The following is a 23603-nucleotide window of genomic DNA, read 5'->3' as shown; positions in this document are numbered from 1 at the left end:
TACCCTGTATACCACCATTACCCTCTTGTATACCCTGTATAACACCATTACCCTCTTGTATACCCTATATAACACCATTACCATCTTGTATACCCTATATAACACCATTACCCTCTTGTATACCCTGTATAGCACCATTACCCTCCTGTATAACATCATTACCCTCTTGTATAACAGCATTACCCTCTTGTATACCCTGTATAACACCATTACCCTCTTGTATACCCTGTATACCACCATTACCCTCTTGTATACCCTGTATAACACCATTACCCTCTTGTATAACACCATTACCCTCTTGTATAACACCATTACCCTCTTGTATAACACCATTACCCTCTTGTATACCCTCTTGTATAACACCATGACCCTCTTGTATAACACCATTACCCTCTTGTATAACACCATTACCCTCTTGTATACCCTATATAACTCCATTACCATCTTGTATACCCTATATAACACCATTACCCTCTTGTATACCCTGTATAGCACCATTACCCTCCTGTATAACATCATTACCCTCTTGTATAACAGCATTACCCTCTTGTATACCCTGTATAACACCATTACCCTCTTGTATACCCTGTATACCACCATTACCCTCTTGTATACCCTGTATAACACCATTACCCTCTTGTATAACACCATTACCCTCTTGTATAACACCATTACCCTCTTGTATACCCTCTTGTATAACACCATTACCATCTTGTATAACACCATTACCCTCTTGTATAACACCATTACCCTCTTGTATAACACCATTAACCTCTTGTATAACACCATTACCCTCTTGTATAACACCATTAACCTCTTGTATAACACCATTAACCTCTTGTATAACACCATTACCCTCTTGTATACCCTGTATGACATAATTGATTGTATGTACTGTATGCTTCTCCTGTATGAACTTAATCAATTCTTTCTCCTCCCTTTCGGTCTCTCATTTTCTCTAGTGGTGAAAGAAGCTGCCAGTTTGAGGAAGAACAACTTGATGGTGGACAGTACTGACCTGCAGAGTGCCAGCCAGAGCAGCCTGACAGACAGTCACACTCCTCCCCTCTCCGCCCCCGCCAGCCCTGCCAAGATGGCTGTCTCTGGGCTGAGCAGACAGGCCGAGCGGGCACCTTCTCCCCTGGTGCAGAACTTGTCTTCTAGCGCTGGGAGGCTGGAGGTGGAAGGCGGCCCAGTGGCTCCAGATATGGCTGCCCTCACTCCTCCTGTCATTGTCATAACTCCACAAAGTGAGGCTCCAGACCCAGACCCAGCCCCACTCACACTCCCAGCCCCAGCACATATACTTACCTATACTGCTGGTGTCTCTGTAGCAGAGCCTGATACCCCTTCACCTCTACATGATACCCCTTCACCTCTACCTGATACCCCTTCACCTCTACCTGAAATGTCCTCTGCTGAAAGTGATTACCCTGCTGGTGCTGCCTCAACCAAACCTGATGCCTCCTTAGTCAATCATGACGCCCCTTTGGCCACAATCACACCTTATGCCCCTTCCCCCAGCCTCCTATTCCTGTGGCTGAACCAGCTCCCCCAGACACCGGAAGTTACAGACACAGACAAAGCATCCCAACCACCAGGAACTGAAGACAAACCAGACACAGCCAAAGCATCCCAACCACCAGGAACTGAAGACAAACCAGACACAGACAAAGCATCCCAACCACCAGGAACTGAAGACAAACCAGACACAGACAAAGCCAGAAACAGCCCAGTGAGTGACAGTGTGTCGGTGTGTGTCGAGGCTCTGTCAGCAGTTAGTATGATTCTTCCTGAGGCCACGGTGCTCTCCACCGGTCAGAGACAGAGACAAGCCACAGACAGAGCAGTCTACCTGAAAACTCCTGCAGGGGTGAAGGAGGGGGCATCTGTACCTCTCACCGTGGACGAGAAGGAAGAGGAGGAAGAACATCTATGTAAGGAGGCAGAAGCACATCACATTGGTACAGCCCCATCCAACATGGGTACAGCCCCATCCAACATGGGTACAGCCCCATCCAACATGGGTACAGCCCCATCCAACATGGGTACAGCCCCATCCAACATGGGTACAGCCCCATCCAACATGGGTACAGCCCCATCCAACATGGGTACAGCCCCATCCAACATGGGTACAGCCCCATCCAACATTGGTACAGCCCCATCCAACATGGGTACAGCCCCATCCAACATGGGTACAGCCCCATCCAACATGGGTACAGCCCCATCCAACATGGGTACAGCCCCATCCAACATTGGTACAGCCCCATCCAACATGGGTACAGCCCCATCCAACATGGGTACAGCCCCATCCAACATGGGTACAGCCCCATCCAACATTGGTACAGCCCCATCCAACATGGGTACAGCCCCATCCAACATGGGTACAGCCCCATCCAACATTGGTACAGCCCCATCCAACATGGGTACAGCCCCATCCAACATGGGTACAGCCCCATCCAACATGGGTACAGCCCCATCACCTGAACCAGCCTCCCAGACTCAGAATGACCTTAACCCCACAGGATCAGAGATGCAGCCTGGAGGCAGTGAGGACAGAGCTGTAGTTACCTCCGTCACTAGAGTTACTGTCACGGAGAGCGAGGGTGCCCTGCTTGCATGCAATACCCTGGTCACATCACGAGGGGTGCTACTACTCCACTCACTGGGCCTGGGCAGGGTGTAGTGGAGGCAGGGGATAGAGGAGAGGCTCTGGGGGTGTAGTGGAGGCAGAGGACAGAGGAGAGGCTCTGGGGGTGTAGTGGAGGCTCTGGGGGTGTAGTGGAGGCAGAGGACAGAGGAGAGGCTCTGGGGGTGTAGTGGAGGCAGAGGACAGAGGAGAGGCTCTGGGGGTGTAGTGGAGGCTCTGGGGCTACAGTCTAACACAGTGGGGATGGAGGGAGAGGAGGAAGCGGTTCCACTGGGTAGTGTGCAGTCCATCCGTGACTTGGTGATGGAGGTAGTGGAGGTGGAAGAGCTGATACAGAGGTGTCCCCCAGAAAACAGCACTCCCTAGCTGGGGAAAGAACGACTAGGGGGGTGTAGTGGAGGCTCTGGGGGGTGTAGTGGAGGCTCTGGGGGGTGTAGTGGAGGCTCTGGGGGTTGTAGTGGAGGCTCTGGGGGGTGTAGTGGAGGCTCCGGGGGGTGTAGTGGAGGCTCTGGGGGGTGTAGTGGAGGCTCTGGGGGGTGTAGTGGAGGCTCTGGGGGGTGTAGTGGAGGCTCTGGGGGGTGTAGTGGAGGCTCTGGGGGTGTAGTGGAGGCTCTGGGGGGTGTAGTGGAGGCTCTGGGGGTGTAGTGGAGGCTCTGGGGGTGTAGTGGAGGCTCTGGGGGTGTAGTGGAGGCTCTGGGGGTGTAGTGGAGGCTCTGGGGGTGTAGTGGAGGCTCTGGGGGGTGTAGTGGAGGCTCTGGGGGTGTAGTGGAGGCTCTGGGGGTGTAGTGGAGGCTCTGGGGGTGTAGTGGAGGCTCTGGGGGTGTAGTGGAGGCTCTGGGGGGTGTAGTGGAGGCTCTGGGGGTAGTGGAGGCTCTGGGGGGTGTACCAACAGCAGAGCAATCAACGGTGTTCACTTTGAACCCAAAATTCAAAATCTATTAACTATTTATATGTCAAATAAATGACTGAAAATGTTTACTCTACAGACTGATAGAAGTTGAGGAGGTAATCATCGCTCTCCTCCCTCCTCAGAGGAGCACACAGACTGATAGAAGTTGAGGAGGTAATCATCTCTCTCCTCCCTCCTCAGAGGAGCACACAGACTGATAGAAGTTGAGGAGGTAATCATCGCTCTCCTCCCTCCTCAGAGGAGCACACAGACTGATAGAAGTTGAGGAGGTAATCATCTCTCTCCTCCCTCCTCAGAGGAGCACACAGACTGATAGAAGTTGAGGAGGTAATCATCGCTCTCCTCCCTCCTCAGAGGAGCACACAGACTGATAGAAGTTGAGGAGGTAATAATCTCTCTCCTCCTCCTCAGAGGAGCACACAGACTGATAGAAGTTGAGGAGGTAATCATCGCTCTCCTCCCTCCTCAGAGGAGCACACAGACTGATAGAAGTTGAGGAGGTAATCATCGCTCTCCTCCTCCTCAGAGGAGCACACAGACTGATAGAAGTTGAGGAGGTAATCATCTCTCTCCTCCCTCCTCAGAGGAGCACACAGACTGATAGAAGTTGAGGAGGTAATCATCGCTCTCCTCCCTCCTCAGAGGAGCACACAGACTGATAGAAGTTGAGGAGGTAATAATCTCTCTCCTCCCTCCTCAGAGGAGCACACAGACTGATAGAAGTTGAGGAGGTAATCATCGCTCTCCTCCCTCCTCAGAGGAGCACACAGACTGATAGAAGTTGAGGAGGTAATCATCGCTCTCCTCCCTCCTCAGAGGAGCACACAGACTGATAGAAGTTGCGGAGGTAATCATCGCTCTCCTCCCTCCTCAGAGGAGCACACAGACTGATAGAAGTTGAGGAGGTAATCATCGCTCTCCTCCCTCCTCAGAGGAGCACACAGACTGATAGAAGTTGAGGAGGTAATCATCTCTCTCCTCCCTCCTCAGAGGAGCACACAGACTGATAGAAGTTGAGGAGGTAATCATCTCTCTCCTCCCTCCTCAGAGGAGCACACAGACTGATAGAAGTTGAGGAGGTAATCATCGCTCTCCTCCCTCCTCAGAGGAGCACACAGACTGATAGAAGTTGAGGAGGTAATCATCGCTCTCCTCCCTCCTCAGAGGAGCACACAGACTGATAGAAGTTGAGGAGGTAATCATCTCTCTCCTCCCTCCTCAGAGGAGCACACAGACTGATAGAAGTTGAGGAGGTAATCATCGCTCTCCTCCTCCTCAGAGGAGCACACAGACTGATAGAAGTTGAGGAGGTAATCATCGCTCTCCTCCCTCCTCAGAGGAGCACACAGACTGATAGAAGTTGAGGAGGTAATCATCTCTCTCCTCCCTCCTCAGAGGAGCACACAGACTGATAGAAGTTGAGGAGGTAATCATCGCTCTCCTCCCTCCTCAGAGGAGCACACAGACTGATAGAAGTTGAGGAGGTAATAATCTCTCTCCTCCCTCCTCAGAGGAGCACACAGACTGATAGAAGTTGAGGAGGTAATCATCGCTCTCCTCCTCCTCAGAGGAGCACACAGACTGATAGAAGTTGAGGAGGTAATCATCGCTCTCCTCCCTCCTCAGAGGAGCACACAGACTGATAGAAGTTGAGGAGGTAATCATCTCTCTCCTCCCTCCTCAGAGGAGCACACAGACTGATAGAAGTTGAGGAGGTAATCATCGCTCTCCTCCCTCCTCAGAGGAGCACACAGACTGATAGAAGTTGAGGAGGTAATAATCTCTCTCCTCCCTCCTCAGAGGAGCACACAGACTGATAGAAGTTGAGGAGGTAATCATCGCTCTCCTCCCTCCTCAGAGGAGCACACAGACTGATAGAAGTTGAGGAGGTAATCATCGCTCTCCTCCCTCCTCAGAGGAGCACACAGACTGATAGAAGTTGCGGAGGTAATCATCGCTCTCCTCCCTCCTCAGAGGAGCACACAGACTGATAGAAGTTGAGGAGGTAATCATCGCTCTCCTCCCTCCTCAGAGGAGCACACAGACTGATAGAAGTTGAGGAGGTAATCATCTCTCTCCTCCCTCCTCAGAGGAGCACACAGACTGATAGAAGTTGAGGAGGTAATCATCTCTCTCCTCCCTCCTCAGAGGAGCACACAGACTGATAGAAGTTGAGGAGGTAATCATCGCTCTCCTCCCTCCTCAGAGGAGCACACAGACTGATAGAAGTTGAGGAGGTAATCATCGCTCTCCTCCCTCCTCAGAGGAGCACACAGACTGATAGAAGTTGAGGAGGTAATCATCTCTCTCCTCCCTCCTCAGAGGAGCACACAGACTGATAGAAGTTGAGGAGGTAATCATCGCTCTCCTCCCTCCTCAGAGGAGCACACAGACTGATAGAAGTTGAGGAGGTAATCATCGCTCTCCTCCCTCCTCAGAGGAGCACACAGACTGATAGAAGTTGAGGAGGTAATCATCTCTCTCCTCCCTCCTCAGAGGAGCACACAGACTGATAGAAGTTGAGGAGGTAATCATCGCTCTCCTCCCTCCTCAGAGGAGCACACAGACTGATAGAAGTTGAGGAGGTAATAATTTCTCTCCTCCCTCCTCAGAGGAGCACACAGACTGATAGAAGTTGAGGAGGTAATCATCGCTCTCCTCCCTCCTCAGAGGAGCACACAGACTGATAGAAGTTGAGGAGGTAATCATCGCTCTCCTCCCTCCTCAGAGGAGCACACAGACTGATAGAAGTTGAGGAGGTAATCATCTCTCTCCTCCCTCCTCAGAGGAGCACACAGACTGATAGAAGTTGAGGAGGTAATCATCGCTCTCCTCCCTCCTCAGAGGAGCACACAGACTGATAGAAGTTGAGGAGGTAATAATCTCTCTCCTCCCTCCTCAGAGGAGCACACAGACTGATAGAAGTTGAGGAGGTAATCATCGCTCTCCTCCCTCCTCAGAGGAGCACACAGACTGATAGAAGTTGAGGAGGTAATCATCGCTCTCCTCCCTCCTCAGAGGAGCACACAGACTGATAGAAGTTGCGGAGGTAATCATCGCTCTCCTCCCTCCTCAGAGGAGCACACAGACTGATAGAAGTTGAGGAGGTAATCATCGCTCTCCTCCCTCCTCAGAGGAGCACACAGACTGATAGAAGTTGAGGAGGTAATCATCTCTCTCCTCCCTCCTCAGAGGAGCACACAGACTGATAGAAGTTGAGGAGGTAATCATCTCTCTCCTCCCTCCTCAGAGGAGCACACAGACTGATAGAAGTTGAGGAGGTAATCATCGCTCTCCTCCCTCCTCAGAGGAGCACACAGACTGATAGAAGTTGAGGAGGTAATCATCGCTCTCCTCCCTCCTCAGAGGAGCACATCTCTCTCACAGACTGATAGAAGTTGAGGAGGTAATCATCTCTCTCCTCCCTCCTCAGAGGAGCACACAGACTGATAGAAGTTGAGGAGGTAATCATCGCTCTCCTCCCTCCTCAGAGGAGCACACAGACTGATAGAAGTTGAGGAGGTAATCATCTCTCTCCTCCCTCCTCAGAGGAGCACACAGACTGATAGAAGTTGAGGAGGTAATCATCTCTCTCCTCCCTCCTCAGAGGAGCACACAGACTGATAGAAGTTGAGGAGGTAATCATCTCTCTCCTCCCTCCTCAGAGGAGCACACAGACTGATAGAAGTTGAGGAGGTAATCATCTCTCTCCTCCCTCCTCAGAGGAGCACACAGACTGATAGAAGTTGAGGAGGTAATCATCGCTCTCCTCCCTCCTCAGAGGAGCACACAGACTGATAGAAGTTGAGGAGGTAATCATCGCTCTCCTCCCTCCTCAGAGGAGCACACAGACTGATAGAAGTTGAGGAGGTAATCATCGCTCTCCTCCCTCCTCAGGAGCACACAGACTGATAGAAGTTGAGGAGGTAATCATCGCTCTCCTCCCTCCTCAGAGGAGCACACAGACTGATAGAAGTTGAGGAGGTAATAATCTCTCTCCTCCCTCCTCAGAGGAGCACACAGACTGATAGAAGTTGAGGAGGTAATCATCTCTCTCCTCCCTCCTCAGAGGAGCACACAGACTGATAGAAGTTGAGGAGGTAATCATCGCTCTCCTCCCTCCTCAGAGGAGCACACAGACTGATAGAAGTTGAGGAGGTAATCATCTCTCTCCTCCCTCCTCAGAGGAGCACACAGACTGATAGAAGTTGAGGAGGTAATCATCTCTCTCCTCCCTCCTCAGAGGAGCACACAGACTGGAGAAGAAGGAAAACTGACCTAATGACATAAACTTTAACATCTGATAGCTATACTAACAAGGACTGCTATTGGTGCAGCAGACGATAATACAACTTTCACTTACATAATCAATTTAATAATAATACTAATACTAATAATAATAATGATAATACATAATAACTTTCACATAATCAATTTTATATTGAACAACTTTGCTTTTTGTTGTTGAAATAATTGTCATCTTTGTAATATTTTGGGGGGATTGAAATGAGCACCGTCCCTTCCATTTTGTTCTGTTGGTTTTACCGTGACAACAGATGTATTTACCGTGACAACAGATGTATTTACCGTGACAACAGATGTATTTACCGTGACAACAGATGTATTTACCGTGACAACAGATGTATTTACCATGACAACAGAAGTACTGCATTTCTAAGCCATTTTACTTTGTTCTGTAGGACCTTTTGGAACAAAGCTATTTAGATCTGAATATATTTAACAGTTAAAAGAATGATAAGGGGAGGTGCTTAAATGAATAAAAACATAACAAACACTTAACACACGTTTCTTGTTTTGTGTTCATACTGTATCTTTTCTGTAAGTATATCAAATATAATACCTTTAGAATTTGCGAGATCTTTTAAAAGATACTGTAGGGGAGACTGGGGTAAGTTCAGCCATTTGTTTTACATTCAGCATCATTCTGTCAAGGGAAATATATTATTATTTCTAACAAAGGTATCTACATATATTTCAGGATGTTGTGTATCTCTGGAAACATTACAGTTTTGAAATCATAGCTTTTCCACAAAGCTGTCTCTTGGCACAACCCGGGTATGGGGTGGTTGAGCTGCGGGACAGGGTAAATTAAGCTGTCTACACATTTCTGTACTCAATGAAATATTACTACCTTTTTAAAACCATGTCTATCTTTATTTCCCACAATTCAACACAATCACTTTTTCTCTTCTAATATTGTAAGCATCTTTTAAAAAACTTAAAAAACAACACTTTTAACGTAATCCAGGCCCTGTTACCTCATATCTCAGAGATAATGCCTTGCATGACACTGGGGAAGAAAACACTTACATTGGCTCAACTTCCCCCATGGCCATTGGCTCAACTTCCCCCATGGCCATTGGCTCAACTTCCCCCATGGCCATTGGCTCAACTTCCCCCATGGCCATTGGCTCAACTTCCCCCATGGCCATTGGCTCAACTTCCCCCATGGCCATTGGCTCAACTTCCCCCATGGCCATTGGCTCAACTTCCCCCATGACCATTGGCTCAACTTCCCCCATGGCCATTGGCTCAACTTCCCCCATGACCATTGGCTCAACTTCCCCCATGGCCATTGGCTCAACTTCCCCCATGGCCATTGGCTCAACTTCCCCCATGGCCATTGGCTCAACTTCCCCCATGGACATTGGCTCAACTTCCCCCATGGCCATTGGCTCAACTTCCCCCATGGACATTGGCTCAACTTCCCCCATGGACATTGGCTCAACTTCCCCCATGGCCATTGGCTCAACTTCCCCCATGGCCATTGGCTCAACTTCCCCCATGGCCATTGGCTCAACTTCCCCCATGGCAATTGGCTCAACTTCCCCATGACCATTGGCTCAACTTCCCCCATGGCCATTGGCTCAACTTCCCCCATGGCCATTGGCTCAACTTCCCCCATGGCCATTGGCTCAACTTCCCCCATGGCCATTGGCTCAACTTCCCCCATGGCCATTGGCTCAACTTCCCCCATGGCCATTGGCTCAACTTCCCCCATGGCCATTGGCTCAACTTCCCCCATGGCCATTGGCTCAACTTCCCCCATGGCCATTGGCTCAACTTCCCCCATGGCCATTGGCTCAACTTCCCCCATGGCCATTGGCTCAACTTCCCCCATGGCCATTGGCTCAACTTCCCCCATGGCCATTGGCTCAACTTCCCCATGGCCATTGGCTCAACTTCCCCCATGGCCATTGGCTCAACTTCCCCATGGACATTGGCTCAACTTCCCCATGGCCATTGGCTCAACTTCCCCCATGGACATTGGCTCAACTTCCCCATGGACATTGGCTCAACTTCCCCCATGGCCATTGGCTCAACTTCCCCCATGGCCATTGGCTCAACTTCCCCCATGGCAATTGGCTCAACTTCCCCCATGGCAATTGGCTCAACTTCCCCATGACCATTGGCTCAACTTCCCCCATGGCCATTGGCTCAACTTCCCCCATGGCCATTGGCTCAACTTCCCCCATGGCCATTGGCTCAACTTCCCCCATGGCCATTGGCTCAACTTCCCCCATGGCCATTGGCTCAACTTCCCCCATGGCCATTGGCTCAACTTCCCCCATGGCCATTGGCTCAACTTCCCCCATGGCCATTGGCTCAACTTCCCCCATGGCCATTGGCTAGCTAGCGAATATGCTAACATTAACTACTGTACCTAGCTAAACATTTGGCTATGGCCTGGCAGTATGGGATTATAGAGAATGAATCAAATTGTTTCTAGTCATCTTGCTATGTAGTTATCTAGCAGTGGCCATCTGGCTAGTTTCAACAAAAGCTTTCTACAAAATAGCAACAGAGCAGTCATCCAGCTCGCTAGCAAACATTGGAATCTAGACAATAAACTACACTGAAAAAAAATATAAATGAAACATGCAACAATTCCAAAGATTTACAGTTCATAAGGAAATCAGTCAATTTAGATGGATTCATTAGACACTAAATCTATGGATGTCACATGACTGGGAATACAGACATGCATCTCTTAGTCACAGATACCTTAACAAAAAGGTAGGGACGTGGATCAGAAAACCAGTCAGTATCTGGTGTGACCATTTGTCTCATGCAGCGCGACATCTCCTTCACATGGAGTTGATCAGTCTGCTGATTGTGGCCTGTGGAATGTTGTCCCACTCCTCTTCAATGACTGTGCGAGTTACTGGATATTGGTGGGAACTGGAACACGCTGTCGTACACATCGATCCAGAGCATCCCAAACATGCTCAATGGGTGACATGTCTGGTGAGTATGCAGGCCATGGAAGAACTGGGACATTTTCAGCTTCCAGGAATTGTGTCCAGATCCTTGTGACATGGGGCTGTGCATTATCATGCTGAAACATGAGGTGATGGCGGTGGATGAATGGCACGACAATGGGCCTCAGGATCTCGTTACAGTTACATCTCTGTGCATTCAAATTGCCATTGATGAAATGCAACCGTGTTCTCAGTTCGTAGCTTATGCCTGCCCATACTATAACCCCACCGCCACCATGGAGCACTCTGTTCACAACGTTGACATGAGCAAACTGCTCACACTCACAACACCACACACGCTGTCTGCCTGCCATCTACCCGGTACAGTTGAAACAGGGATTCGTCTGTGAAGAGCACACTTCTCCAACGTGCCAGTGGCCATCGAAGATGGTCGGGTACGACGCCAAACTGCAGTCAGTTCAAGACCCTGGTGAGGACGACGAGCACGCAGATGAGTTTTCCTGAGATGGTTTCTGACAGTTTGTGCAGAAATTCTTCGGTTTCTACTCAAACCTACTCCTCAGTTTCATCAGCTGTCTGGGTGGCTGGTCTCAGACGATCCCGCAAGTGAAGAAGCAGGAAGTGGAGGTCCTGGGCTGGCGTGAGGTTACATTGTGAGGCCAGTTGGACGTACTGCCAAATTCTCTAAAACGACGCTGGAGGCGGCTTATGGAAGAAAAATGAACATTCAATTCTCTGGCAACAACTCTGGTGGACATTCCTGCAGTCAGCATGCCAACTCCCTCAAAACTTGAGACATCTGTACACATTTTAGAATGGCCTTTTACGCTGTTTAATCAGCGTCTTGATATGCCACACCTGTCAGGTGGATGGATTATCTTGGCAAAATGAGAAATGCTCACTGACAGGGACGTAAATAAAGTTCTGCACACAATTTGAGCTTTTTGTGCGTATGGAACATTTCTGGAATCTTTTATTTCAGTTCATGAAACATGTGATCAGCACCTTATATGCAGTAGTACTGGGGGACGGTCTGAAGTTATACCTTATATGCAGTAGTACTGGGGGACGGTCTGAAGTTATACCTTATATGCAGTAGTACTGGGGGACGGTCTGAAGTTATACCTTATATGCAGTAGTACTGGGGGACGGTCTGAAGTTATACCTTATATGCAGTAGTACTGGGGGGCGGTCTAAAGTTATACCTTATATGCAGTAGTACGGGGGACGGTCTGAAGTTATACCTTATATGCAGTAGTACTGGGGGCGGTCTGAAGTTATACCTTATATGCAGTAGTACTGGGGGACGGTCTGAAGTTATACCTTATATGCAGTAGTACTGGGGGACGGTCTGAAGTTATACCTTATATGCAGTAGTACTGGGGGCGGTCTGAAGTTATACCTTATATGCAGTAGTACTGGGGGACGGTCTGAAGTTATACCTTATATGCAGTAGTACTGGGGGACGGTCTGAAGTTATACCTTATATGCAGTAGTACTGGGGGCGGTCTAAAGTTATACCTTATATGCAGTAGTACGGGGACGGTCTGAAGTTATACCTTATATGCAGTAGTACTGGGGGCGGTCTAAAGTTATACCTTATATGCAGTAGTACTGGGGGACGGTCTAAAGTTATACCTTATATGCAGTAGTACTGGGGGACGGTCTGAAGTTATACCTTATATGCAGTAGTACTGGGGGACGGTCTAAAGTTATACCTTATATGCAGTAGTACTGGGGGACGGTCTGAAGTTATACCTTATATGCAGTAGTACTGGGGGACGGTGTAAAGTTATACCTTATATGCAGTAGTACTGGGGGACGGTCTAAAGTTATACCTTATATGCAGTAGTACTGGGGGACGGTCTGAAGTTATACCTTATATGCAGTAGTACTGGGGGACGGTCTAAAGTTATACCTTATATGCAGTAGTACTGGGGGACGGTGTAAAGTTATACCTTATATGCAGTAGTACTGGGGGACGGTCTAAAGTTATACCTTATACGCAGTAGTACTGGGGGACGGTCTAAAGTTATACCTTATATGCAGTAGTACTGGGGGACGGTCTAAAGTTATACCTTATACGCAGTAGTACTGGGGGACGGTCTGAAGTTATACCTTATATGCAGTAGTACTGGGGGACGGTCTGAAGTTATACCTTATATGCAGTAGTACTGGGGGACGGTCTGAAGTTATACCTTATATGCAGTAGTACTGGGGGACGGTCTGAAGTTATACCTTATATGCAGTAGTACTGGGGGACGGTCTGAAGTTATACCTTATATGCAGTAGTACTGGGGGACGGTCTGAAGTTATACCTTATATGCAGTAGTACTGGGGGACGGTCTAAAGTTATACCTTATATGCAGTAGTACTGGGGGACGGTGTAAAGTTATACCTTATATGCAGTAGTACTGGGGGACGGTCTGAAGTTATACCTTATATGCAGTAGTACTGGGGGACGGTCTAAAGTTATACCTTATATGCAGTAGTACGGGGGGCGGTCTAAAGTTATACCTTATATGCAGTAGTACTGGGGGACGGTCTAAAGTTATACCTTATATGCAGTAGTACTGGGGGACGGTCTGAAGTTATACCTTATATGCAGTAGTACTGGGGGACGGTCTAAAGTTATACCTTATATGCAGTAGTACGGGGGGACGGTCTAAAGTTATACCTTATATGCAGTAGTACTGGGGTACGGTCTAAAGTTATACCTTATATGCAGTAGTACGGTGGGACGGTCTAAAGTTATATTGTTACACTAATAAAGTACAGTAGTGGTGTAAAATCACTGAGGAAGCCAAGCCAGTAAAAAAATCCATAACACAACCTAGGTTGTGATAATTACGCTGTTTGCTCTATAACCCATTAAATGCCACAGTGATATATAATAAGGCCGCGGCAGGATAAGTTCATACACATTTCATCACAAAACCAGAGAGGTGACTCCGAGATGCTGACCTTCTAGGCAGAGATCCTCTGTCCAGTCTCACCGTCAACAGTGAAGAGGCGACTCTGGGATGCTGGCCTTCTAGGCAGAGTTCCTCTGTCCAGTCTCACCGTCAACAGTGAAGAGGCGACTCCGGGATGCTGGCCTTCTAGGCAGAGTTCCTCTGTCCAGTCTCACCGTCAACAGTGAAGAGGTGACTCCGGGATGCTGTCCTTCTAGGCAGAGTTCCTCTGTCCAGTCTCACCGTCAACAGTGAAGAGGCGACTCCGGGATGCTGTCCTTCTAGGCAGAGTTCCTCTGTCCAGTCTCAACGTCAACAGTGAAGAGGTGACTCCGGGATGCTGGCCTTCTAGGCAGGGTTCCTCTGTCCAGTCTCACCGTCAACAGTGAAGAGGTGACTCCGAGATGCTGACCTTCTAGGCAGAGTTCCTCTGTCCAGTCTCAACGTCAACAGTGAAGAGGTGACTCCGGGATGCTGGCCTTCTAGGCAGAGTTCCTCTGTCCAGTCTCACCGTCAACAGTGAAGAGGTGACTCCGGGATGCTGTCCTTCTAGGCAGAGTTCCTCTGTCCAGTCTCAACGTCAACAGTGAAGAGGTGACTCCGGGATGCTGTCCTTCTAGGCAGAGTTCCTCTGTCCAGTCTCAACGTCAACAGTGAAGAGGTGACTCCGGGATGCTGTCCTTCTAGGCAGAGTTCCTCTGTCCAGTCTCAACGTCAACAGTGAAGAGGTGACTCCGGGATGCTGTCCTTCTAGGCACAGTTCCTCTGTCCAGTCTCAACGTCAACAGTGAAGAGGTGACTCCGAGATGCTGTCCTTCTAGGCAGAGTTCCTCTGTCCAGTCTCACCGTCAACAGTGAAGAGGCGACTCCGGGATGCTGTCCTTCTAGGCACAGTTCCTCTGTCCAGTGTCTGTGTTCTTTTGACCATCTAAATATTTTATTTTTATTGGCCAGTCTGAGATATGTATTTTTCTTCGCAACTCTGCCTAGAAGGCCAGCGTCCTGGAGTTGCCTCTTTGCTGTTGACGTTGAGACTGGTGTTTTGTGGGTACTATTTAATGAAGCTGCCAGTTGAGGACTTGTGAGGCGTCTGTTTCTCAATCTAGACACTCTAATGTACTTGTCCTCTTGCTCAGTTGTGCACCGGGACCTCCCACTCCTATTTCTATTCTGGTTAGAGCCCGTTTGCGCTGTTCTGTGAAGGGAGTAGTACACAGCGTTGTACGAGATCTTCAGTTTCTTGGAAATTTCTCGCATGGAATAGCCTTCATTTCTGAGAACAAGAATAGACTGACGAGTTTCAGAAGAAAGTTATTAGTTTCTGGCCTGTAATCGAACCCACAAATGCTGATGCTCCGGATACTCAACTAGTCTAAAGAAGGACCGTTTTATTGCTTTTTTAAATCAGAACAACAGTTTTCAGCTGTGCTATCATAATTGCAAAAGGGTTTTCTAATGATCGATTTGCCTTTTTAAAATAACAAACTTGGATTAGCAAACACAACGTGCCATTGGAACACAGGAGTGATGGTTCCTGATAATGGGCCTCTGTACTTGGATTAGCAAACACAACGTGCCATTGGAACACAGGAGTGATGGTTGCTGATAATGGGCCGAATCAGGCGTTTCCAGCTACAATAGTCATTTACAACTGTATTTCTGATTAATTTGATGTTATTTTAAATGGACATAATAACAAGGAATTTCTAAGTGACCCTAAACTGTTGAATGGTATGGGGACACCAGTTAGTCGAGGTAATTTAGGTAATATGTACACACATATTACCTAAATTACTTCGACTAACCAGTGCCCCCCGTACATTGACTCTGTACCCCCTGTATATTGTCTCCCTATTGTTATTTTACTGCAGCTCTTTAACTACTTGTTACTTTTATTTCTTATTCATATTTTTTGTAACGGCTCTGTTGGTTAGGGACTTCAAGCATTTCACTCTGAGGTCTACACCTGTTGTATTCGGCGCATGTGACTAATACAATACCATTTGATTTGACACTCTGTTCAGAGGCAGGCTGATAATCCCACCTGAGCTTTCCAGTTTTTCCATGTGGTTTCTTCCTTCAGTTTCCTAGGACAAGGGTGGCTCAACTCTCCCCAGCATTAACATTCATTTCAGTGTTTTCAATTGTTTGTGCTACTGATGTTTGTTCACAATAAAAGGGAATTGTCCTGATCAATTATGCATGGCCATAATATTATTTTCATATTAAAATTAAATACTTTATAGTTCATATTTTTTTAATTAAGAAAAATCAGAAATCAATTTGAACAGTGATTTTAATTGCACTAATGTTCACAGTCCACACCAATAAATCCCTCATATGGTTTTATAGGGTCCTTCACAGCAGTAGAGAATGCTAAAGCAGTGGTTTACAGTCGTCCCTATGAGCTTCAGGCACTGTTCTCACATCAAATACACTGCTGTGCTGTTCTCCCCTCAGTAACACAATAAAGTAACACATACTTTAAATACAAGTAAGAAAATAATAAAATAATATTATAAAACAAACAGTAAACAAAAGCTCTAATATAAAATCATATTTAATATAAACTGAGAAAATAAGAAACCTCTAACAGAAAGTACTGTACATATCAACATATCAAACAAAGCACTATTGTCAACCAGCAACAGAAGTAATTAATGGTGAAGTGTGCCACAGAATAGGAAGTGGCTATAAAAAGTGTATCCTGCCGCCTACTGCAGCTTCCTACTGCTGCTGCCTACTGCAGCTTCCTACTGCTGCTGCCTACTGCTGCTGCCTACTGCAGCTTCCTACTGCTGCTTCCTACTGCAGCTTCCTACTGCTGCTGCCTACTGCCGCCTACTGCTGCTGCCTGCCGCCGCCTACTGCCGCCGCCTACTGCTGCCGCCTACTGCCGCTGCCTACTGCCGCTGCCTACTGCCGCCGCCTACTGCCGCCTACTGCTGCTGCCGCTGCTGCCTACTGCTGCCGCCTACTGCTGCTGCCTACTGCTGCCGCCTACTGCTGCCGCCTACTGCTGCTGCCTACTGCTGCTGCCTACTGCTGCTGCCTACTGCAGCTGCCTACTGCTGCTGCCTACTGCAGCTGCCTACTGCTGCCGCCTACTGCTGCTGCCTACTGCAGCTGCCTACTGCTGCCGCCTACTGCTGCTGCCGCCTACTGCAGCTTCCTACTGCTGCCGCCTACTGCCGCCTACTGCTGCCGCCTACTGCTGCTGCCTACTGCAGCTGCCTACTGCTGCCGCCTACTGCTGCTGCCGCCTACTGCAGCTTCCTACTGCTGCCGCCTACTGCTGCCGCCTACTGCAGCTTCCTACTGCTGCCGCCTACTGCTGCTGCCGCCTACTGCAGCTTCCTACTGCTGCCGCCTACTGCTGCCGCCTACTGCTGCTGCCTACTGCTGCTGCCTACTGCCGCTGCCTACTGCTGCCGCCTACTGCTGCTGCCTACTGCTGCCGCCTACTGCTGCTGCCTACTGCTGCCGCCTACTGCAGCTGCCTACTGCTGCCGCCTACTGCTGCCGCCTGCTGCTGCCGCCTGCTGCAGCTTCCTACTGCTGCCGCCTACTGCTGCCGCCTACTGCCGCTTCCTACTGCTGCCGCCTACTGCAGCTTCCTACTGCTGCTGCCTACTGCTGCTTCCTACTGCTGCTGCCTACTGCAGCTTCCTACTGCTGCTGCCTACTGCTGCCGCCTACTGCAGCTTCCTACTGCTGCTGCCTACTGCAGCTTCCTACTGCTGCTGCCTACTGCCGCTGCCTACTGCAGCTTCCTACTGCCGCCTACTGCTGCTGCCTACTGCTGCTGCCTACTGCAGCTTCCTACTGCTGCTGCCTACTGCAGCTTCCTACTGCTGCTGCCTACTGCAGCTGCCTACTGCTGCTGCCTACTGCCGCTTCCTACTGCTGCTGCCTACTGCTGCTGCCTACTGCTGCTGCCTACTGCCGCTGCCTACTGCTGCTGCCTACTGCAGCTTCCTACTGCTGCTGCCTACTGCTGCTGCCTACTGCCGCTTCCTACTGCTGCTGCCTACTGCTGCTGCCTACTGCTGCTGCCTACTGCAGCTTCCTACTGCTGCTGCCTACTGCTGCTGCCTACTGCCGCCTACTGCTGCTGCCTACTGCTGCTGCCTACTGCAGCTTCCTACTGCTGCTGCCTACTGCTGCCGCCTACTGCTGCTGCCTACTGCCGCTGCCTACTGCTGCTGCCTACTGCTGCTGCCTACTGCTGCCGCCTACTGCTGCTGCCTACTGCTGCCGCCTACTGCTGCTGCCTACTGCTGCCGCCTACTGCAGCTGCCTACTGCTGCCGCCGCTTTACTGTGCGTTGAAGCCTTTCTGTTTATTCAAACCAAAATGTAGCCTGCTGATGTTATACCATCATAGCAAGAGCCCACCACTGCACACAACTGTCTACCAGCATCAATATAGTAATGCAATACCACCTGGTTAACACTGTCTCGGTCTCATAGCCATATATTTAGTCTGTTGGGACAACTTTTAGAATGTAGAATATTGTTCGAATTCTAGACAGTCAGTTACACAGCATTATTTAGAGGCCTCAAACGCAACTCTGGACCCCGAAGCCCGTTCCACTGCGTTTTTAATCAGGGACTGATTTAGATCTGGGACACCAGGTGGGTGATTCCCCTCTAATCAAGGACTGATTTAGACCTGGGACACCAGGTTGGTGATTCCTCTCTAATCAGGGACTGGTTTAGACCTGGGACACCAGGTGGGTGATTCCCCTCTAATCAGGGACTGGTTTAGACCTGGGACACCAGGTGGGTGATTCCCCTCTAATCAGGGACTGGTTTAGACCTGGGACACCAGGTGGGCGCAATTAATTATCAGGTAGAACAGAAAACCAGCAGGCGCCAGACTTCGTATGGTAAGATTTGAATACCCCTGGTTTAGAGCATTGTCGAGAGAGAGTAGACTCCAACGACTCTGATACCAGGAATCGACTCGAAAAATCATGGACTCGGTCACCACTAGCGCTATTGAGAAGGAGAGGAGGAGCTCTGTTAATCCTTCATGCCTGAAAGTCAGTTAACCATTCATTGTAGCCATTGACACTCTGTACAGTTGCTTTATAATGATTATTTTGTTCTGTAAATGAACTTGTTAATTCCTAGTATTAATAAAGTCTGATTTAATCAACAAATAGTCGCTTTAAAAAAGGTTAAGGGTACAAGGCCGTACATATCTGGCTGTGTTGGCAAAATCACTACATATCCCATCAAGCCAAGCGGGAGGGGCTGCCCGTTGTCATGGTTCCAAGACCAGTCAGAAACGTTCAGAGCCAAGCGGGGAGGGGCTGCCTGTTGTCATGGTTCCAAGACCAGTCAGAAACGTTCAGAGCCAAGCGGGGAGGGGCTGCCCGTTGTCATGGTTCCAAGACCAGTCAGGAACGTTCAGAGCCCAGCGGGGAGGGGCTGCCCGTTGTCATGGTTCCAAGACCAGTCAGAAACGTTCAGAGCCAGCGGGGAGGGGCTGCCTGTTGTCATGGTTCCAAGACCAGTCAGAAACGTTCAGAGCCAAGCGGGGAGGGGCTGCCCGTTGTCATGGTTCCAAGACCAGTCAGAAACGTTCAGAGCCCAGCGGGGAGGGGCTGCCTGTTGTCATGGTTCCAAGACCAGTCAGAAACGTTCAGAGCCAAGCGGGGAGGGGCTGCCTGTTGTCATGGTTCCAAGACCAGTCAGAAACGTTCAGAGCCAAGCGGGGAGGGGCTGCCTGTTGTCATGGTTCCAAGACCAGTCAGAAACGTTCAGAGCCAAGCGGGGAGGGGCTGCCTGTTGTCATGGTTCCAAGACCAGTCAGAAACGTTCAGAGCCAAGCGGGGAGGGGCTGCCCGTTGTCATGGTTCCAAGACCAGTCAGAAACGTTCAGAGCCAAGCGGGGAGGGGCTGCCCGTTGTCATGGTTCCAAGACCAGTCAGAAACGTTCAGAGCCAAGCGGGAGGGGCTGCCCGTTGTCATGGTTCCAAGACCAGTCAGAAACGTTCAGAGCCAAGCGGGGAGGGGCTGCCCGTTGTCATGGTTCCAAGACCAGTCAGAAACGTTCAGAGCCAAGCGGGGAGGGGCTGCCCGTTGTCATGGTTCCAAGACCAGTCAGAAACGTTCAGAGCCAAGCGGGGAGGGGCTGCCCGTTGTCATGGTTCCAAGACCAGTCAGAAACGTTCAGAGCCAAGCGGGGAGGGGCTGCCTGTTGTCATGGTTCCAAGACCAGTCAGAAACGTTCAGAGCCAAGCGGGAGGGGCTGCCTGTTGTCATGGTTCCAAGACCAGTCAGAAACGTTCAGAGCCAAGCGGGGAGGGGCTGCCCGTTGTCATGGTTCCAAGACCAGTCAGAAACGTTCAGAGCCAAGCGGGAGGGGCTGCCCGTTGTCATGGTTCCAAGACCAGTCAGAAACGTTCAGAGCCAAGCGGGGAGGGGCTGCCCGTTGTCATGGTTCCAAGACCAGTCAGGAACGTTCAGCTGACCCTACGCCAGTGGGTGTCATAAGGTGAATGCACCAATTTGTAAGTCGCTCTGGATAAGAGCGTCTGCTAAATGACTTAAATGTAAATGTTAAATGTGGATCTCTAAACTGAACTTGGATCCGGGTTAAGTAGCAATGATATCCTTCGCCACAGTAATCTTACCACACAACAGATAGCTCGAACCAATCATGACTATTCAACAAAACAAAGAATTGAAGCTCCTTTTCCAGGCAATTTCTTAGTTACACGATGGAATAACGAGCAAAGGAGTTTTGAAGTTGAGGGTGCAGTATATATGATGTTTGGCAATAAGGACTAAAACTAGCCAAGTTCGGCTAGCCAGCTAGTTTAGCCCAGTAAGGAGAGGGACTTAGCTAGATAGTGTAGTCAATATCAGCCCAGTAAGGAGAGGGACTTAGCTAGATAGTGTAGTCAATATCAGCCCAGTAAGGAGAGGGACTTAGCTAGATAGTGTAGTCAATATCAGCCCAGTAAGGAGAGGGAAGTAGATTAGTATATATACATTATACATGGTTAACTAGTGCACTATTATTTTTTGTTACGTGTAGTTACACAAGGTATGCACTCTACAGTGTATTGAGTACTTAATGGTGATTAAATGCAGTACTCAAGCAGACAATAGCAGTAGCCTTGAAGAGCATATGAGGTTATGTTAAATATAGCTAGAGTAGTGTGATCCTTGAGCCAAAGCTGACAACATAATATGCCATAATATGCCATTTAGCAGACGCTTTTATCCAAAGCGACTTACAGTCATGTGTGCATACATTCTACGTATGGGTGGTCGCGGGAATCGAACCCACTACCCTGGCGTTACAAGCGCCATGCTCTACCAACTGAGCTACAGAAGGACAACATGAGTGGTTTGTCTGTTCATGCAGATATAAGAAGAAGAACTTAAAGGTGCTACATTCTGAATTTCTCCCCCGTGTGGAAGGTGGGGGAACTGCAACAGCTTTATGCTGCATTCAAAACAAATCTCCCACTTCTCTGCATTCTACTTCCCTGTAACATGATGGAGACTGACGCCTGAGCCTTTAACTTTCGGTTTTGATCCACCAGCTTCAAAAATGTTTGTTTTTTTGTTTTGTTTTTTTGAAAAGATAGTTCACAGTGATTTAGATGGTACAATGATTCCCTACACTATTCAGTACTTGTTTTCTCACATAAACTGTAATTGAGCGAACAGTGTTGAATTTTTGCAACCAGGAAATTTCCACTTGAGTGGAATGTTACTAGATAACACAGCCACAAAGTCAACACAACTTTCCCATTTTTTTTTTACAACAGATTCCCTCTCTGGTGGGAGAAAAACAAAACATGTATATCACAGCCAATCACAACACTATCGGTTAAGTAACCCTGTTAAACACTATCATTCCACTATTGGTGCAGATATATTATGGACATTTTGTGAAATTACAATTAGAAAACACATACATGCGTAGTACCTTTAATTCTAAATGCAAGTGGTTTCAAGCCTACCTTAGTAGCCTGCACTGAAATTCAATTTCGATGACCATCTTTATATTCATGATTCAGTGGTCCTTAGTTTTAAGTCATATTCATGCAGAAGTGTGTGTGATTTGTGTGATAATATAAACATGTCGAACAAAACATAATTTAAACCCTCTGCGACTTCATGTTGAAATAAAAGGCAACATCTAACGTGATATTTGCACCTACCAAAGCATCGCCTGGACAATAAAAACATTCCAATAATACATTTGAATCATTTCAAATTCAGTAAATGGATCGTATAAAAAAAAAACAACATCTATGGCTGTCAGCTTAGCACACAGAGGATACGTGAAGTCAGGAAAATCATGATGGCTACTGCAGAATGTTTTCAATAGTCGCTAACACACTGATCTGTGTCCTGACACACCCTACATCGCTAACACACTGATCTGTGTCCTGAGAAACCCTACATCACTAACACACTGATCTGTGTCCTGACACACCCTACATCACTAACACACTGATCTGTGTCCTGACACTATCACCCTACATCACTAACACACTGATCTGTGTCCTGACACTATCACCCTACATCACTAACACACTGATCTGTGTCCTGACACACCCTACATCGCTAACACACTGATCTGTGTCCTGACACTATCACCCTACATCGCTAACACACTGATCTGTGTCCTGACACTATCACCCTACATCGCTAACACACTGATCTGTGTCCTGACACTATCACCCTACATCGCTAACACACTGATCTGTGTCCTGACACTATCACCCTACATCGCTAACACACTGATCTGTGTCCTGACACACCCTACATCACTAACACACTGATCTGTGTCCTGACACACCCTACATCACTAACACACTGATCTGTGTCCTGACACACCCTACATCACTAACACACTGATCTGTGTCCTGACACACCCTACATCACTAACACACTGTTCTGTGTCCTGACACACCCTACATCACTAACACACTGATCTGTGTCCTGACACCCCTATATCACTAACACACTGATCTGTGTCCTGACACACCCTACATCACTAACACACTGATCTGTGTCCTGACACACCCTATATCACTAACACACTAGTCTGTGTCCTGACACTATCACCCTACATCACTAACACACTGATCTGTGTCCTGACACACCCTACATCACTAACACACTGATCTGTGTCCTGACACACCCTATATCGCTAACACACTGATCTGTGTCCTGACACACCCTATATCGCTAACACACTGATCTGTGTCCTGAGACGCGCTACATCACTAACACACTGATCTGTGTCCTGAGACGCGCTACATCACTAACACACTGATCTGTGTCCTGACACGCCCTACATCACTAACACACTGATCTGTGTCCTGACACACCCTACATCACTAACACACTGATCTGTGTCCTGACACACCCTACATCACTAACACACTGATCTGTGTCCTGACACACCCTACATCACTAACACACTGATCTGTGTCCTGAGACACCCTATATCGCTAACACACTGATCTGTGTCCTGACACTATCACCCTACATCACTAACACACTGATCTGTGTCCTGACACACCCTACATCACTAACACACTGATCTGTGTCCTGACACACCCTACATCACTAACACACTGATCTGTGTCCTGACACACCCTATATCGCTAACACACTGATCTGTGTCCTGACACACCCTATATCACTAACACACTGATCTGTGTCCTGACACACCCTACATCACTAACACACTGATCTGTGTCCTGACACACCCTATATCACTAACACACTGATCTGTGTCCTGACACACCCTATATCACTAACACACTGATCTGTGTCCTGACACACCCTATATCGCTAACA

At 48.6% G+C, this 23603-nt stretch overlaps 1 protein-coding gene and 2 long non-coding RNA genes across 55 annotated transcripts in view; 2 read left to right on the top strand and 1 right to left on the bottom strand.

Moving 5' to 3' along the window:
• The window catches only part of LOC118402464 (protein Niban 1-like), a 75007-nt gene extending 72321 nt beyond the window's left edge, over nucleotides 1–2686 (top strand). The window contains 1 exon segment of the mRNA XM_052511134.1: nucleotides 963–2686. Coding sequence (XP_052367094.1) covers nucleotides 963–2686 — 1724 coding nt within the window.
• Nucleotides 2687–3513: 827 nt separating this feature from the next.
• Nucleotides 3514–8467, top strand: LOC127925805 (uncharacterized). 42 transcript variants are annotated; one of them, XR_008122306.1, is made up of 8 exons: nucleotides 3514–3713; nucleotides 4003–4060; nucleotides 4118–4175; nucleotides 4350–4813; nucleotides 4871–5102; nucleotides 5160–6145; nucleotides 6262–6899; nucleotides 6967–7722. It is a non-coding gene; the product is annotated as an uncharacterized LOC127925805 (long non-coding RNA). The 42 variants fall into 42 exon arrangements; XR_008122287.1 differs by lacking the exon at nucleotides 4003–4060 and adding an exon at nucleotides 7777–8467 and having other exon boundaries at nucleotides 3514–3945; nucleotides 4118–4813; nucleotides 6967–7660; XR_008122281.1 differs by lacking the exon at nucleotides 4003–4060 and adding an exon at nucleotides 7777–8467 and having other exon boundaries at nucleotides 3514–3945; nucleotides 4118–4813; nucleotides 6967–7718.
• Nucleotides 8468–11484: 3017 nt separating this feature from the next.
• On the bottom strand, nucleotides 11485–14315 carry LOC127925803 (uncharacterized). 12 transcript variants are annotated; one of them, XR_008122273.1, is made up of 5 exons: nucleotides 13322–14315; nucleotides 12443–13282; nucleotides 12207–12286; nucleotides 11970–12009; nucleotides 11485–11889 (listed from the first exon to the last, which is right to left on the bottom strand). It is a non-coding gene; the product is annotated as an uncharacterized LOC127925803 (long non-coding RNA). The 12 variants fall into 12 exon arrangements; XR_008122264.1 differs by having other exon boundaries at nucleotides 11485–12009; XR_008122265.1 differs by lacking the exon at nucleotides 12207–12286 and having other exon boundaries at nucleotides 11485–12009; nucleotides 12403–12562; nucleotides 12603–13282.
• Between the last annotated feature and the right edge of the window lie 9288 nt (nucleotides 14316–23603).

Source organism: Oncorhynchus keta, unplaced genomic scaffold (assembly GCF_023373465.1).
Source record: "Oncorhynchus keta strain PuntledgeMale-10-30-2019 unplaced genomic scaffold, Oket_V2 Un_contig_6276_pilon_pilon, whole genome shotgun sequence".
Lineage (NCBI taxonomy): Eukaryota > Metazoa > Chordata > Actinopteri > Salmoniformes > Salmonidae > Oncorhynchus > Oncorhynchus keta.
Note: the sequence above shows the minus strand (reverse complement) of the source record. Positions and strands in the feature narration are given on the sequence as shown.